This window comes from Symphalangus syndactylus, chromosome 15 (genome assembly GCF_028878055.3).
Source record: "Symphalangus syndactylus isolate Jambi chromosome 15, NHGRI_mSymSyn1-v2.1_pri, whole genome shotgun sequence".
NCBI classification, from domain to species: domain Eukaryota; kingdom Metazoa; phylum Chordata; class Mammalia; order Primates; family Hylobatidae; genus Symphalangus; species Symphalangus syndactylus.
Window position 1 is genome coordinate 87,167,216 of NC_072437.2, and position 16,745 is coordinate 87,183,960.

The following is a 16,745-nucleotide window of genomic DNA, read 5'->3' on the forward strand; positions in this document are numbered from 1 at the left end:
TAATAGGTCATGCTAAATTTGCCTCCAAAATACCTCTACTAATTTACACATTCCACAGGTAGTTTATGAGAGTTAAGTTTCTGTACAGTTTAGACTAACATGAGATATTATCTTCTTCATTTTTGCCTAGTGATGGCTGCAAATTATACTTTTAATTTTCATTCTGTGATCTAAGATTGAAGTGTCTGTTTATTAACCTATAATTTATATGCATTTCTATAATTTTTTAAAAACCTGTTTAAGTTCTTTATGTGTCCTCGATACTGTATTTTTGGAAGTCTCTTTGGTGTGTATGGTTAATTATGCCTCCTTTTTGTTGCTATTGTTAAAATATGTTAAAAACATTTTCTCTTAGCTTCTTGCTTGGGTTTTGACTTTTTGTTAACTTATTTGTTCTACAGATGGATTTTCCTCTGCCAATCTTTAGGCCTCTTTTTATCTTACTGAATTTCTCTAAGACTTCCAGTACAATATTGAATAAAAACAGTGATAGCAAGTGTCTTCATCTTGTGCCTAATAAAAATTCTCCGAATGTTTCGTCATTGAGTATGATGTTTGCTGTCATTGAGTAGGATGTTTTGGTAGATAGCCTTGATCAGAATAAGAAAGTTCTCTTTTTTCCTAATTTGCTAAGGGGCCCCCCACCTTCCATGGAATAATTTTATATTGAATTGTTTTGTTTTTCTGCATGAAGTGATAGTTCATTAACAGGCAAACTCCATTTGCCTGTTAATATAGGCATTCATATTGATAAACTTTTCATGTTAAACTTTTTAGGTATTCCTGGGATAAACTATTTTGGTAATACGTTCTTAGTCTACTGCTGGATACCTTTATTCAGTATTTTTGTGTCTAAGACCCAGTAGTGATTTGGGCCTTGAGTTTTTCTCTTGCATGTCAAGGTTATACTTATCTCATAAAAAAAAGTTGAGTAGCTTCCCCTATTTTTCCTGCTTCAGAACAGTTTGTATATGATAAAAATTACCTGTTCTCTGAAAGTTTTGTACAATTCATCTGTAAAACTTTATGGACCTAGTGTACTAGCGGTGAAAAAAATCTCATATCTCATAAAAAATTGAGTAACTGCTTAAGAAAAAGTTGAGTAGCTTCCCATATTTTCCTGCTTCAGAACAGGTTTGTGTTTGATAAAAATTATCTATTCTTTGAAAGTTTTGTACAATTCATCTGTAAAACTTAATGGACCTAGTGTACTAGCAGTGAGGGGTGGGGATGTGTGGCACACATCTCTAGTAATATCTTCAGTGTTTTGAGCCTATTTGGTAATTTATATTTTCCTAGAAAATTGTTCAGTTCGTCTGTGCTCAGGTTCATTGACATAAAATTGTCTGAATTTTAAAATGTTTAAAATCTCTTCAGTAGCTAGAGATCTACATTTGTTATTATTTATTTTGTTGCTCTTTTCCCAGCTTCTTTAATTGAATGTTTAAGTCGATATTTTCATTTCGCTAATAAAATGTATTTAAAGCTTAAATATCTCTTGGCATGCTGCTTTGGCAAAATCCTTCAGGCTTTGAAATGTATTATTTCAACCAATTACCATTTCTAAATGTTCTTAAATTTCTCCTTTGATTTCTTCTGTAAACCATATACATTATTTGGGAAATTTGATTTTTTAATTTCCGCAGGTAGTATGGGGTGGGGGGTTGATTTACTACATTCAGTGACTATGCTCTGTATAAACAGCCTTTTGGAATTTGTTGATAATTCCTTTTGATCTCATAATAGTTTTTGTAAATTTCATGCTTTTCCTCCCACAAGAAGTATTTTCTCTTGGGTGCAGGGTTCTATACATTTTTTGGATTAAGCTTGTTAATTTGTCATTTAAATCCTTTATACTCTGGTTTTTTACCCACTTTATCTCAGTTTCTTAAATGTGTTACTTTATCACCAAATTGTGGATCTGTGCATTTTCCTTTTATTTAAATTCTGCTTTATATATTTCAGAGTGATGTTATTTGTACATAAAGGTTCATGAATATTAAATCTTCTGGTAAATTGTTCTGTCAGCATAAAATATTTGTGTCTTTTATTGATTTTCATATTCAACTCTTATTTGATATGTTTCTTCTTATAATTGCAGATGTCTTTTTTCTCATTTTCAGCCTTGCTATGACATTTCGTGTAATTTAAGTGGGTCTCTTATTTTAAAATATCATATCTAGGTTTTGCTTGCCATCCAATCTGAGAGTCTTCCCTTTAACAGGTAATTCACCTTTATTGTGATTATTGACATATTTTGGCCTTATTCTTGTCATTATTTAACAAGCTTCTCTTTGTATCTTTTATATCTTATTTTTCCACCTGTTTTTTGGGACAGAGTCTTGCTCTGTTCCCTAGGCTGGAGTACAGTGGCGTGATCTCAGCTCACTGCAACCTCCACCTCCCAGGTTCAAGCAATTTTCCTCCCTCAGCCTCCCAAGTAGCCCAGATTACAGGTACACATCACCACACCCAGCTAATTTTTGTATTTTTAATAGAGATGAGATTTCGCCATGTTGGCCAGGCTGGTCTTGAACTCCCGACCTCAGGTGATCCGCCCACCTCAGCCTCCCAAAGCGCTGGGATCACTTTTATTTTTAATTGAGGTTAGCCCCAAGTTTTCTTTGTTCAGTTTTTAAGTTGATTAACTTTACATTTCACAGTTCTTAAATTTATGTTTTCCTAACAAAGTGTACATTTAGTCAGTTTTGATAAGGCCCCTGTAAAGAAGAATTTAGTGTGCTTCTACTTTGCTTTCTCTCATCTTGAAACAATCCCTTCCATCTCTCCTCCAAAAAAGAACATAATCTCTCATGATATCTTTAAGAATTTTTCTTTCATTTGTTATTAAATTCAGTTTATATTTAACATTAATGTGTTTTACTCATTTATTTGCTCACTATTGCTTCTTATACCTCAGTGCTTTCTTATAGGTTCATTTTTCATCATCAGATACTTATTTCTTTCACAGTCTCTGAGTGACTCTTTGAATGTCTGTAAATGTCTCTTTTTCATCTTTAGTATGGAAAGATAGCTTGGCTGGATATAGAGTTCTGGGTTCATACTGACTTTTCTTTAACATTTTGCATCTGACATTTCTGATGAGAAATCTCATTACTAGTCTGATACACCTTCCTTTTAGATAATCTACATTTTTCTGGAAACATCTAAGACTTTTTGATATTCTGAAGTTAGTCACGGTTTGTCTAGCAATGTGTATTAAGAATTTTATCCTGGTTGGTACTCAGTGGATTCAGTTTGCTTATGTGTTTTCCAGTTCTGAGAAATTCTTGGTCATTATTGCCTCCTCTCCATTTTCTCAATTTTGTGCCTCCTCTTGTTTCCTTGCTCTGTGTTCTTGGTGAATTACTGAACTCAGTCTTCCAGCTTACTAACTGGCTCTTCATGTGAGTCTGTTCTGTCATTCAGTCATCTATTGAGTTTATTTCAACAACTGTTTTTATATCTGAGATAGCTAACTGGCTTTTTTTCAAAATTGTATGTTATTTCATGGATGAGATTTCCTTCTTTAGCTCAGTCTCTTTCATAGTGTAGCCTTCTTCAGATGTTTGAGGACTCTTAGTTGTGCATTAATCTCCTCTGAGAGGATTCCTGCCCATTGTTTTGCTGTTGTGATTGTGGTTGCCATCATCTCTATAGCTTCCCATCTGTTTCCTTTCCCCAGAAGGGCCTTACAGACTTGGCCCTTAGAGAGTTCCCTTTTTGTTTTCAGCATGGCTATATATATATGTATTTTAAGTCTAACATTTCCATGGTTTGGTGTGGAAGTGGCAGAAGAATTTACGGTATCTTGACTAACAACTTGAGAATTAAAATTGTTGATCTATTTTTGACCTATTATTCTACCTCCAGATATGTTATCCTGGGGAAATTGCCAGAGATATGTATAAAGTATATTTATTTTAGCATTATTATACTAAAAATTAATCTATAAAGGAAAACAATCTAAATATCCAATATAGAGGTTTATATTAGTAATTAATATTTTTATTAAAATTTAATTATTAAAATATTTAATGTACTATAATGTATGGGTTATTGACCAAAGTATGTTGTACAGCCAGTTTTATTATGCAAAAATATTAGTGATGGAGGAAAATGCAGGAAATGTTTTTAATGAAAGATTATAAAAAATATACTACAATCCAAATTTTTGTTTTAAAACTACATTCTGAAAGAATAACAATAATTGGTAGTATTCCTTGAATCTTTCATATGTCAGGCACATTATATGTAATTAAGTCTTGTCCTCAGAACAACCTGTGAGGTAGTTAGTATTATCCCCTTTTTAAAAGTTTTATAAAAGACTTATAAAATGGAGATAGTAATGTAAATACAAATATATTAAATATGGGTGATAGGATTGGGTGAGCCTTCTCTAATATTTCTAATTTTGATACTTTACATATTTTTTCCAGATAACTTATATTTTTTGTAATGGTTCATGCTGTTTTAGAAGATCAAGCTGTTATAACAATATCTTATTTCCTTATATATATATATATATATAGTCTTTTACAAATATGCACTATTCTTTATTGTTTTCCTTACAGAATGTTTCATCCATTTGTGGACCAAAAGATGGAGTTGGTTTTTATTTTTAAAAAAATAATGTTAATGATGTGATACCACTACAAATATTTGCGTGATGAAGATTCATGGACTTGTCTTTTGGTTGGACTGTCACTCATTTCTGAAAGTTTCTTCAGCCACAATTTCTATTTGAAAATTCAAGTATCAAAGGATATCAGGTTTAGAATGGTATAATGATGTATTTTGTCTGAGGACTGCAAATTTTATAGAGACCACAGTTGGATTCCAGTGATATTCTGCAATCAAAGTGATTTGATAAACCTAATTTTGAAGCATTTTATATTTATAAGCGACATCAAAAGATGGGAGAAAAAAATGGTAGGTTGAAGAACATACTGTTACACTTTATATCTAAAAGTATGTAGATAATGTAAGCTGATGTGGAATTGTCAAGGTTTTGCATTGCAAGGAACTTTTCTGAATTAGAGGGAATTAAGGGTTTATTCTCATATAGCCACCAATTTTGACTGTCTTTATCATTAATTGTGAAAAAATTCACTTTTTTGAAAACTTTTTTTTTTTTTTCTTTTTTTTTTGTGATGGAGTCTCGCTCTGTCGCCCAGGCTGTAGTGCAGTAGCACAATCTTGGCTCACTGCAACCTCTGCCTCCCAGGATCAAGCGATTCTTCTGCCTCAGCCTCCTGAGTAGCTGGGATTACAGGTGTGTGCCACCATGCCCAGCTAATTTTTTGTATTTTTAGTAGAGATGGGGTTTCACCATGTTGGTCAGGCTGGTCTCAAACTCCTGACCTCATGATCTGTCCGCCTCGGCCTCCCAAAGTGCTAGGATTACAGCACTTGGACCTGGCCAAAAAAAGGTGAGCCACTGCACATGGCCAAAATACTTTTAGTGTTACAGAAAAATGGAGAGGATTGCACAGTTCCAGTAAACCTGGTACTCAGCTTTATCTATGATTAACATTTTACATTTGGATGCTACATTTGTTACAATTAATGAACCAATATTGGCACATTATTATTAACTGAAGTCCATAGTGTATTCATGTTAGTTTTTACCTGATGTCTTTTTCCATTCCAAGATCCCATCCAGGACACCACATTACATTTACTTGTCATGTCTGCTTAGGCTCCTCCTAGCTGTGATAGTTTCTGAGATTTTTCTTGTTTTTTATTTTTTTGGGATTTTGTAGCCAAATATTTTGTAAGATGCCCCTCTGTTGGAATTATCATCTGATGTTTTTCCGTAATTTGACTGGAGTGATGGGTTTTGGGGAGTGTGATCTCAGAGGTAAAATGTCATTTTCATCACATCATATCAAGGGTACATGCTGTCAGCATGATTTCTCAGAGTTGATACTGAACTTGATCAATGGAGCTTGAGCTGGCTAATGTAGGTGGTGGTATCAAATTTCTCCACTGTAAAGTTACTCTTTTTCTCCCATTCCCTGCTATACTCTTTGGAAATAAATCACTATAGGCAGCCCACAGTTAAGGGGTGGGGATTTATGCTCCCCCTCCTTAAATGTGGAATATCTACATTAATTATATTTGGAATATTTCTGCAGGGGAGATTTATCTCTATCTCTTCTTCCCCGTTTATTTATTCAGTTAATCATTTATATCAGCATGGACTCATGGCTATTTATTTTATACTTTGAGTTACAAGCTAGTACTACTTTATTTGTTTTGTTTTTCAAATTGTCCCGGGTTTGGCTATTGGGAGCTCTTTCAGTTGGCTCTTTTTTTTTTAGATGAAGTCTCACTCTGTTGCCCATGTTTGTGTGCAGCAGCACAATCTTGGCTCACTGCAACCTCTGCCTCCTGGGTTCAAGCAATTCTCTTGCCTCAGCCTCCTGAGTAGCTGGGATTACAGGTGTGTGCCACCATGCCCAGCTAATTTTTGTATTTTTAGTAAAGATGGGGGTTTCACCATATTGGCCAGGCTGGTCTCGAACTCCTGACCTCAAGTGATCCACCCGCCTCAGTCTCCCAAAGCGCTGGGATTACAAGTGTGAACCACCATGTCCTGCTCGGTTGGCTTTTGTGTCCCTTTGATGTACCCTCATCAGTGTAGGTATTTTTTATTTGTCTTTGTTTTATAGCACTTCCCTTTTGGCACTCGAAGATTGCTCTAGATTCATCTTATATATTTCTTGCCCATCTTAGAGTGAGCCATTTCTTGAATAACCTGTCAATATTTTTATTGGAAAATGGTATTAGAAACCAAGATCTGAATGATAGGTGTATTTGTTGTTACTGGAGTGTCCTTGTTTATAGGCCCTTTCAGCTGGCAGAGCAAGGAAGTATGTATATTTATATATATATATACACTAATATATACACAACTCATGGCTATGAATATTTCTATATGTAACTGTTTGTATCTGCCTTAAGCTAACCATGAAATTACGCTGATGTTTCCAACTCCAATCTATTACCATGTGGATCATTTTAGTCTCCTCACGTTATCTGTATGCTCCCACTCCAGTAGTAGAAAACTTAGTTCCCATCACCCACCATCCATTTACTTAATTGTTCAATTCCAGTATATATATGTAGCAGTATCAGAATTGTTAACACTTGACTGGGCACCGTGGCTTATGCCTATAATCCCAGCACTTTGAAAGGCCGAGGCCAGGAGTTAGACCAGCCTGTCAAACATGGCAAAATCCTGTCTCTACTTAAAAAAAAAAAAAAATAGTAATACAAAGTGGCACACGCCTATATATAATCCCAGCTATCCAGAGGCTGAGGCACGATGATTGCTTGAACCCAGGAGGCAGATGTTGCAGTGAGCTGAGATCGTGCCACTGTATTGCAGCCTGGGTGACAAAGCAAGACTATCTCAAAAAATAAATAAATAAAAATAGAATTTTAACCCATCCCCAGGTAGGAAAATACTTTATCAACTAGAGTACAGTAAGGAAGTAAGTATGTGCAGTTACTTTTGCCTTTATTTTTACAGACTCCACTCATTTCCAAAGTTACTTAGGTCAATACCTTTTCCACCCAGCCCTTGGTGAAGTAGTTTATACATTTGTAATACAGTTAGATTCTCTTCGTAGTCTGCATTCCTTACTGAGATCCCTGATGTCCTAAATGATTTTTAAAATTTGCGTACATTAAAGTTCATTGTTTACTCTTTAAAATTCTGTGGGTTTTTACAACTGCATAATGTCATGCATCTATAATTATAGTGTCATACACAATAGTTTCGGTGCCTTTAAGATAGTTGTAATGTATGAATTGTTATACAGATCATAGTACTGATTTCACCAGGCTGTGATCTAAGCCAGTGGTTCTCAATTTTTTTTTTGTCTCAGGATGACTTTATACTCTTTAGAGTATTTAAAACCCCAAAGAGCTTTTGTTTATGTGGGTAACATCTGTTGATACTTACTGTATAGAAATTGAAACTAAGAAGTTTCAAAAAATATTAATTGGCTTATTTTTAAGAAAATAATCCAACATGTTGAAAATGTAAATAAACTATTTTCTAAAGCAAAAATATTAGTGAGAAGGATAACATTGTCTTACATTGTTAGAAATATCTTTAATAACTGGCTTATTAGATTCTTGTATCTGCTTCTACATTCAGTCTTCTGTGATACATTACTTTGGTTGAAATGAATAAAAGACAAGCTTCACACAGACAAGAAGCTGAAGAAGGAAGAGTATTTTAATAGCCTTTCATCTAATTGTGGATATTTTTCTTTGTTGACTCCAAAACTCAACAGGTAGTCATTCCTTAAAGGTTAGTTGCAGTGTGGAATCTGACATATCATTGAGTATTTTTACACTGTTACATTAAAATCCATTGGTCTGTCTTGCACTTTGGGTAGATCTTTTACCATGTACGATTTTACATCATGTATTGACCACTCGTAGAATATTGGTTCAGTGAATTATGCAGATCTTCCAAATGTTGACACGTTTAATCATATAACTTTAAAATCACATTTGTTAATATTGCTACTGATCTCATTTTAAAAGTGGTTAACTCTTCAGAAACTTTCAGGTTTGCCATGGCAGATACAAGGTTTTCAAAATTCTCATTTTCGTTCTGTAGCTTGAATTTTGTCATTAGCAACAAATATTGTTAGTTTTGTCCTTCAGGTGATAGGCTCACTTTGCTCATATGCCAAACACCCAAGTCTGGAAAACTATAGTTTTATCAGTGGTTCTTTTAAGTAAAAATGGTTTTCATTTAAAAAAAAAAAAAGATAGTTTAGTTTACAGGTTGAACAATCCCACTAGTATTTTTCCTTGAGACAGCCATTGTACTGTAATGGCTGTACAAATGATTGTAATAACTTATGTTGTTTCGTTAAAGGTATACTTAGATGAAATTGGTGGTGAAGATCACAATGACTTACTGATAGTTTGATGCCACTACCTTGATTCATGCTAAGACGCTAGCAGTTTTACTCACCAGTGCCTTTGTACTATCAGTTGATGTCAATATAATAAAAACAGTAAATGTCCTAATATTATTTTTTAAATAGTTTGTCTTTGTGTATTCTCTGAAATGATTTGGGGAGTCCTAGGGGTCCACAGACCACATTTTGCTAATTACAGGTTCAAAGATACCTTAGATAAGTTCCTCTAGACCAATACCCTAAAGCCCCTTACAACATATGTTTCTGTGTACTGAGGTCATTATTAATGTATTTGGTAAGTATTTAATAAATACTTGGCTAGCAAATAAATTCAGATCAGTATTATTCATGAGCATTGTCTGTTTACAAAGACTGTCTAAAGTGAAATTGGTAGACATCGTATAACTGTACCATTTACTTGGCGTCCTTCATTACAAGGCTGCTACACTTCTTGCCTCATGCTTATAGTCTTGCAATGAATAGTCATAACTGGCTAAATAAAAAAGAGAGTTTGAACAGATAATAAAGTTATCAGATGGTATTCTTCATTTCTGGGGGCAAATAGCAGCAATATTAGTATCCTGAATTGATCTTCAATTCAAGTACCTGCTCCAGTATTCCTTGTAAATATCTTCTAGTAAAATATATGGAAATATTTAGTTTTAGGTTATAATGCTGAGCATGCATACAATGCACAAAGAAGTGAAGATCAGGAGCAAGAAACTAAAATTGTTTGTATTGTAGTAACTATGTCTACAGTCGCAACCAAAGTCTCCCAGATGTTTCCTGTGATACTCATTTAGTCTCCTTGTGCACAGAAGTTGTTAACTGGATCTATTAGTTTCATTTATCAGAAAGTTTGGTTACCTCTTTTCTTATTACTGTGGTTAAGGGCTTCCATAGCAAGAAGACAAAGAAAAATGATCAAGAAGGAAGACATGAGGAACAAGTGCCATTTTAATGAGAATTAAACCTAGCAATATGAGATAATAAGGAAGTCATAAGGAACAACATATTCATTTAAAACCCAGAACAAATAAATATGAATTGCTTAGTTACATTCATTTATTGTAGAAGCAGATTCAGTATTTTCTTTGATTGGCATTGTGTTTTTAAATTATATTACCAGTGTCCTTTCTCTTTTCAAAATCATTTCCAAGATTGAGCATTTACTCTGTTTACTTTTTAAATAACTCATTTTAAGTATTTCCTACCAGAATAATTTAGTAGCATGTATTGGCATTTCTAAGACTTTTTTTTTTTTTTTTTAAAGAGTCTCACTCTGTTACCCAGGCTGGAATGCAGTGGCACAATCTCAGCCCACTGTAACCTCCGCCCCCTAGGTTCAAGCAATTCTCATGCCTCAGCCTCCCGAGTAGCTGGGACCACAGGCATGTACCACCATGCCCAGCTAACTTTTTTGTGTTTTTGGTAGAGATGGGGTTTCACCGTGTTGGCCAGGCATGTCTCAAACTCCTGGCCTCAAGTGATCTGCCTGCCTCAGCCTCCCATGAGGTGTGATGGCACCACACCTAGCCTCTAAGACAATTTTAAGTGATAAAAAAAAAAAAAAAATTCATTGAGTCCTGATTGTTATCTTTCAGCATCACAGCTTTTTTTCCCTCAGTCCAGGACAGAATTTTATGTGATTCCAGAATAATGTTACCAAAAGCTATTTTTAAATACTTCCGGCCGGGCGCGGTGGCTCACGCTTGTAATCCCAGCACTTTGGGAGGCCGAGGCGGGCGAATCACGAGGTCAGGAGATCGAGACCACGGTGAAACTCCGTCTCTACTAAAAAAAATACAAAAAATTAGCCGGGCGTGGTGGCGGGCGCCTGTAGTCCCAGCTACTCGGAGAGGCTGAGGCAGGAGAATGGCGTGAACCCGGGAGGCGGAGCTTACAGTGAGCCGAGATCGCGCCACTGCACTCCAGCCTGGGCGGCAGAGCGAGACTCCGTCTCAAAAAAAAAAAAAAATACTTCCAAAATACTTGAAAATACTTCAAAGTACATCTCAATGTCCACCTCTAATAAAGATAAATCCCTAGTAAGGGATATTGACTCATATCTGTGAAGGGAAACTTAATCTATGAAGTGCTTTGAAAAATAATTTTGCCTAAAAGTGGTTTTTGTTGATTATCAGTGAAAAACCTAATGATTTTAGGCACCCTGAGAAAGCCCTGCTTCACAAAATATTTTCCTCATTAAGCTGATTGTTCTCTAAAATTCCACAATGAAAGATGAATTCCTTTTGTTCACTGCAGCCTCGAACTCCTGGGCTCAAGCAATCCTCTCGCCTCAGCCTCCTGAGTAGCTTGGACTACAGGCTTGTACCACCTTGCCTGGCTGATTTTTTTGTAGAGATGAGGTCTTGTTATGTTACCCAGGCTGGTCTTGAACTTGGCCTCAAGTGATTCTCCTGTCTCGGTCTCCTAAAGTGCTGGGATTACAGGCCTGAGATACTGTGCCCAGTTTGTTATTTCCATTTTATAGATGTGGTCACACAGTTAATAAATGGGTCAGAACTAGTATTCAAACCCAACTACACTTGAACTTCAAAGCCTAGGTTGTTAATCACCACTCTTCTTCTTTCCTTGGCTTCTGAGATACTACTTTCCTGGGTTTCTCTTCCACCTCAGTCTCTATAGTTCCTTTTCCTTGTATTGTTGATGTTCTACATAAGACCCTTCTTACTCTGTATGTTCTCCATATGGAATTATGTCTACTCTATGGCATTAGCAAGTATTTGTACGTTAATGACTCCGGTTTGTATTTCTGAACCAGATCTTACTCTAGAGTCTATGCATCCAGTTTGTTCAGAGAGCCTCTTACTGCTTGAATTTGCCACCTGTCCCTCTACTTTATTCATACCTTAATGAACAGCATTATTGTCCATATGATTACCTGAGGCAAAAATGTGGAGATCATTCGTGACTCCTCCCACTGCTACCTGAGTGATCTTTCTGGAAAACATAACTAATCACATCATAAGATCCTTATACCTCTTGGGTAGCTTTCCATATAAAAGTTGCTTAGCATGGCACATAGGGCCTTCGATGTCATGCCCCTACCTGCCTTTTAAGCACCAGTTCTCATCCATTTTGTCCTCTAACATTCCTCTTTTTTAAAATCTTGAAATCTTCTTTGAGCTGTGCTATGGGGAATTAAAAGTAAGCTTAGTCTTACGTAGTATACGTCAGGCCAGAGTATTAGTAGGAAAACAACACCCCTCCAGAGGCCACTATGTTGGCAGCAGCACTAATTAGCCAGAAGTCCCCTTTGGGAAAGGTGACTTTCCTAGCAGGAATTGAGACTTTGATACCTAAGCCCCTTAGGCAGATTCTCCCTTCTTTGCCAAACTTGGAGGTTCTGGGTTTAATTTGTGTTAGGGAAAATGTATTTTTTGTAAGCCATCTGGACTGCCTACTCATTAATCCTCCCTGTGCCTACTCCAGTGACCTTTCTAAAATGCAATTATTATTATGTCTTTCCTTTGCTTAAAGGCCCTATTAGTTAATTTTAAATAATCTTATACATAGTAACATTGTATAAATGAATTATGCTTAGCATTTTAGGTATTTTTGTTACTTTTAAACACGAGGTGAGATTTAGCTTTTGACAACTTTTAATTGTTTTTCTTATATTTTCAATTTTGAAAGGATTGTTTCTTTAGGAAAATTTTGAAGTATTAGCTTACTGGGCATCAGAAATGTTGGCTCATTTATGTAACTTTCTCTGTACAACTTTAAACATTAATTTGCTTCATGCAATTAAACATATAGAAGACGTTTTTAAAAAGCAGTATTGTTGGACATTTAGTTATTTCAGCAGCCATTGAGTTGTCTCATTCTGAAACCACACTCAGTGGAGATTATACCCCTAAGACTTTTTAAAAGTGCATGTATAATCTATACGTATACCCCACAACCACTCTCCAGTGAAGTCTTCTTTCTGTTTTCCAGTCAAGAAAGTGTCACTAAAGTTTTCAATATATATTTTAAAAATTAACAGAAATGGGTGAGATACTTAGATCATATTGTTTCTAGCTCTTTGTAAGGAAACATTACTAAAATATTTTCCTCAAGGAAAATGATAGACCAGATGAGCCTTGATCTTATTTAGAAACCAAGTAGATTGTTCTGTAACATGTTCTTAGATAAATTATAGTATTTTTCTATTAGCTCTTAAGGCTAGTCACTTATTTTTATTTTAGGCGACGCAAAAACTTTCTGGATGGAGCTAGAAGACGATGGAAAAGTGGACTTCATTTTTGAACAAGTACAAAATGTGCTGCAGTCACTGAAACAAAAGATCAAAGATGGGTCTGCCACCAATAAAGGTATGAAGCAATAAAAACTTTGAATATGTTTAATACTAAATATTTCCCTCTGGCAGTACAGTATCATTCTATTTCCAATATTGCTGTTTGTAAAAGTAGATGGATGTAATTACTTTTGAATAATACCTACTGAATTTTTATCTCAAGCTACTTTTTTCCCTCATTTATCTTTTTTTTAGGGGAATGTTGCAAAAGTAACATCTGCTCATTATATAACATTTGGCACTTATAGAAAAATATAACAAGGAAAAATTATTCCACATTCAGAGACAACTAGTTTTTTCATATGTATGTGTAAAAGTACATATAACTTTATTTTGTCTGCTTTAAACAGAACTCACTCTACCAGTCTTCTGAAAGCAAAATTTTTGTTCTACATAGGCAGTTAGTTCAGTCATCCAAGTTTTTCTTTTTTCTGTCCGTTGTACCACGTAAGACTTTAAGATGGAATCCTCCTTCAATCCATCAGGACATATGGTTTTGAAGCAAATTTTTCTCCAGATTATTTTTAATACTTTCTGGATGTTCTTATGACATTATTATCATGTGTTTATCAAAAAAAAATTGGCACCGTTTTTCATTTTAATGTTCCTTCTCAATCCTTAATGAGTCAGATAAATCTAGATTCTAATCCAGTTGTACTACTTCCTAGCTGAATGTCCTGGAATAAATAGCTTAACCTCTGAGCCTCAGTTTCTTTTGTCTCTAATGCAGATAGTCCTATTAACCTCTCAGAGGAATAGTGAAGATTAAATGAGATAAAATATGTAAATTGTTTAGCACAGTAGCTGGCACCATGAATAAAGGTAATGGTGATGCTGTTTTTCTGTCTTTAACAGAATACATCCAAGCAATGATTCTAGTGAATGAAGCAACTATAATTAACAGTTCAACATCAATAAAGGGTATGTACATCTTTATTCCCAGTGTAGAGTATTCTCTGATATTTTCTTGCCATGAAGCAGGATAGCTTTAATATGTTGGGCTAATTAAAGATAATTTAAAATAAAATCTAATATCCACATTTCTAAGTTACATAAATCACAGTTTCCTCTGTTAAATGAAAAGTCCTACCCATCTAGAGATAGTACATGCACATCCAACTAAGCATCCTAGGGAAAGAATTAACAAATGTGTGTCATCTTTGGGGGGAAAAAAGACTTTCTCATATAAAGAGGGCAAATAGAATTCTAACTTTAAAACACTATATATCCGCTTTCTGTGAAGAACAATACTTGAAAGATATATTCTTGTATAGATAAGTTGGTGGGTAAATCTTTTATTTCTAGATTGCTTTTAGACCATCAGTCTTCCAAGCTCTAAATCAGTTTAGAAGGATCAAAGATAATGTACTAAAGAAAAACTGTTTCTCTTCTCACAAAACTTCTGACACCAAATGTGGGTTTTCCATGCCATGCGATTCTCCAGTATTCTGTGGACACCAATGGATGTTGTATTCTAAAATTTAATTCAGTTCAAACACTACTACCCAGAGTTAGCACAGATCCCACAGATTAAGGGCTCATTCCCACCAACTTGCTCCCACTTCAGACACTGGTCACAATCCCTGGGCCTCCTGTACTTCTGACTGACTTCGCTACAAATTAGAGGTTCCCACAGCCCCCTCCTTAGATTCCATGATTTGCTATAATGGCTTATCGAACTCACAGAAGTATTTACTATTACCAGTTTATTATAAAGGATAATATAAAGAATACAAATGAATAGCCAGATGAAGAGGTACAAAGGGCAAAGTTGGGAAGGGCCTGAGAACAGGAGCTTCTGTCTCTGTGGAGTTTTGGGGTGTACCAGCCTCCCAGTATGTAGATGGATTCACCAATCTGAAAGCTCTCTGAACCCTGTTCAGGGGTTTTGTGGAGGTCTCATTACATAGGCATGATTCAGTCATCAGCCCATTGGTGATTTGCTTAATCTGCCTCTTTCTCTTCCCTGGATATCGGGGTGGAAGGGGTAGGGATGAAAGTGCCAACTCATTAACCATGCCTTTGTCAGAAGTGCCTTGGTCTTTCTGACAACCAGCCCCCATTCTGAAGCTGTCCAAGGATAGCTCACCTCTCAACAGTCATCTCATTAGCATATAAAAGACACTCTTATCACTACTGGAGATTCCAAGGGTCTCAGAAGTTCTTATGTCAGGAACGGGGGACTAAGACAAATATTATAACAGAAGGTGCTCCTCTCATACCTGTTACTTGAAATTAGAAGGGTTTTAGGAATTAGGTCAGGAGCCAGGACAGAAACCAAATATGTATTTCTTATGATGCTACATGTACTAAGACTGTAAAAAGAAAAACCGAGAAGTTATTTTAACAGGATCAATCACCATTCAATAAATCTTAGTCTATCACACGTTTGCTGAAGTGTTAAGGAAGTACAATATTTACTAGGATTGTATTAATGCTGTTAGATGTTGTCAATAAATTTTAATAATTTTTGGCTTTTAAATCTCTGAAAATATAGTCTAGCATCACCAGTCTATTTTAAGTAAACCATTTGGTATTCAAAAGTATCCTCAATTTCAGTGCTACAGTATAGCTTTGGAAGAGTAGTTTCTTGAAGAAAACAGTCTTCCTTTCACAATATCCTTCAGTAACATTCGGAATTGTAGGGGAGGAAAAATTTTATCTCAGTGGCTGGGGGATGAGGCCTGTAACAAAAGATAGAAGACAGATTAACAGGAGAAGAGACATAAACAAATGTGTTAATTTTTTTTCTTTTTTTTTTTGAGACGAAATCTTGCTCTCTCACCCAGGCTGGAATACAGTGGTGGTATCTCGGCTCACTGCAACCTCTGCCTCCTGGGTTCAAGCAATTCTCCTGCCCCAGCTTCCCGAGTAGCTGGGACTACAGGCGCATGCCGCCACACCCGGTGATTTTTTTGTTTGTATTTTAGTAGAGACAGGGTTTCACTATGTTGCCCAGACTGGTCACGAACTCCTGAGCTCAGGCAAACTGCCTGCCTCAGCCTCCCGAAGTGCTGGGATTACAGGCGTGAGCCACTGCGCCTGGCCAACTTTTAATTTTATATGCACAGGTGTTGCGGGAATTAGGAGGACCAGAGAGACCTTGGGGTGAATACAGGAGGATCTTTATTGAGTGCACTCAGACCCAGCAGACTTAACATCCAAAACCTGGGCCCAGAACAAAGACAGCACTTGGCTTTTATACACAAGGGGGTGGGCTAGCCTGAAACAAGCTTACAGTGGCACGAAGTGTAGTGGCGTGAAAGTAAGGGTACAGAGGCAGAACAAAGACTGTTAATCAAATTGTGACAGGTTCATAACTCAGCATTACACATGTTTGCTATGCAGCCCAGATGTCTGTTATCTAGGTTTTTCTCTAGTGCCTCGCATAGCTTGTTCCATGCCCTTCACTGTGGTGCTCAGGTGGCCATAATTCAGGCCTGCTCAGATGGCTCATGACCTTCACT

General features: G+C 36.0%; 1 protein-coding gene across 13 annotated transcripts in view; it reads left to right on the forward strand.

Moving 5' to 3' along the window:
- SETDB2 (SET domain bifurcated histone lysine methyltransferase 2) overlaps positions 1-16,745 on the forward strand; it is a 93,556-nt gene that overhangs the window by 2,668 nt on the left and 74,143 nt on the right. For 11 of the 13 annotated variants that reach the window (XR_010116047.1, XR_010116046.1, XR_010116045.1 and 8 more), the window contains exons 2-4: positions 4,575-4,932; positions 13,169-13,294; positions 14,134-14,199. Coding sequence is in view for 9 of the 13 variants with exons in the window: in XM_055244297.2 (XP_055100272.1) it covers positions 4,917-4,932; positions 13,169-13,294; positions 14,134-14,199 (208 nt within the window). In the remaining 4 variants the exon portion in view is untranslated. Of the gene's footprint in view, positions 1-4,574; positions 4,933-8,173; positions 8,330-13,168; positions 13,295-14,133; positions 14,200-16,745 lie in introns of those variants that run through there. The other 2 variants (XM_063619163.1, XM_063619162.1) reach the window with 2 other exon arrangements.